The following is a 1,290-nucleotide window of genomic DNA, read 5'->3' as shown; positions in this document are numbered from 1 at the left end:
ATTGATGTTATAAGTGCCTTGAATGAATTTCGGCGTGTCTGTCGAATACGAATGTTCTTCCCTTCGCTCGATCGACCCCCGCTGGAGTACCTGGATGGACCCATTGGTGTGCTTTGGTATGTTATTACTGCGCATGCCTTACTGTTCCTTGAATCAAGGATGGATTTCGGCTAATACTTGCTTTTTATTTTGACTCCCACTCTTAAGCTCGCCCCGCAAATACCGAAAGAATGCTTTGAATTCGACCATCATTGGAATTTATCTACAGGGGAATGAACGGCGGCACTGGAATTTTTGAAGTTCTTGCCGTCTTTTTTTTAGGCCCTTAAATTATTGTCAGCACATTGAAACAAATGATCTGGTGTTAGTATAAGAATAAAATGGTTTGGACTCGTCTGCGCTGGGGTTACATATCGCGTTCTAGACTGAGCGGATCGGATGTGCTACATGGGTTTTGAGCCTGAAGAATGTTTGTTTTATTTGCTGGAAAATAAATTTGAATGTATTCTTTTAATAGGTTTTAAAAATTATTGTCAATATTCGACCAAAACGACAGACAGTTATGTTCTCTGCCACATTTCCAATACAAATGGAAGCCTTGACCAGAAACGTGCTTGAAAAACCGATCGAAATTATCGTTGGCAATCGAAATACCGTTTGTCAGGATGTGGAACAGCATGCGATTATTGTTGATGAAGAGCATCGTTTTTTGAAATTGTTGGAATTGCTTGGTGTTTAGTATGAATTGGCGAATATTTTGATATTTGTGAACTTTTGTCTCACGCCGACTAACTTGTGGCTGATCTGATGACAGCCGGCTATATTTGTACTCCATTGCCCGGCGGCCTGTATCACTTTGATCTAGTGTCAAAGATAGTGGAGTTCAATTTTGGCGTATCCTGCTTCTGATTGCAACTTCTAGGCTGCTTACAAATCGTATGTAAATCCTATGATCCCTGTCTAGAATTATAATTGGCCCAATCAATTGTAGAACTATGTGATGCTTGTGTTGTCAGATGATCATGATGGACAGTGAATGAACAACAAATGTCTTGAAAATTTGCTTTTAAAATATCTGCTTATAAAATGTGTCCAGTGTTGTGTAGAACAAGCAAATGCTTGCTTGATGAGACCTCAGATGCCATGAAATGTTTCATAAAATCAGGCCAAAATCAATCAAATTTGACAAAACGCCGGTTCCTTCTGTTACTCTGAGCACCGGTTCCTGGTAATTTCAAAAAGTAAAAAAGCGTACTGGAGTTTAGCTGCTTCGTTTCGATCGACTTTTTT

General features: G+C 39.5%; 1 protein-coding gene across 1 annotated transcript; it reads left to right on the top strand.

The window, feature by feature from the left end:
• The first annotated feature begins 405 nt into the window (after positions 1-405).
• Positions 406-772, top strand: Tsp_15446 (Pre-mRNA-processing ATP-dependent RNA helicase Prp11). The gene is made up of 2 exons (XM_003366027.1): positions 406-469; positions 561-772. The coding sequence occupies exons 1-2, from the start codon at positions 439-441 to the stop codon at positions 737-739; spliced, it is 210 nt and encodes a 69-aa protein (XP_003366075.1). The 5' UTR covers positions 406-438; the 3' UTR covers positions 740-772.
• Positions 773-1,290: the final 518 nt, after the last annotated feature.

The sequence above is a fragment of the Trichinella spiralis genome (assembly GCF_000181795.1).
Source record: "Trichinella spiralis strain ISS 195 chromosome Unknown Scfld6708, whole genome shotgun sequence".
Taxonomy (NCBI): domain Eukaryota; kingdom Metazoa; phylum Nematoda; class Enoplea; order Trichinellida; family Trichinellidae; genus Trichinella; species Trichinella spiralis.
Note: the sequence above shows the minus strand (reverse complement) of the source record. Positions and strands in the feature narration are given on the sequence as shown.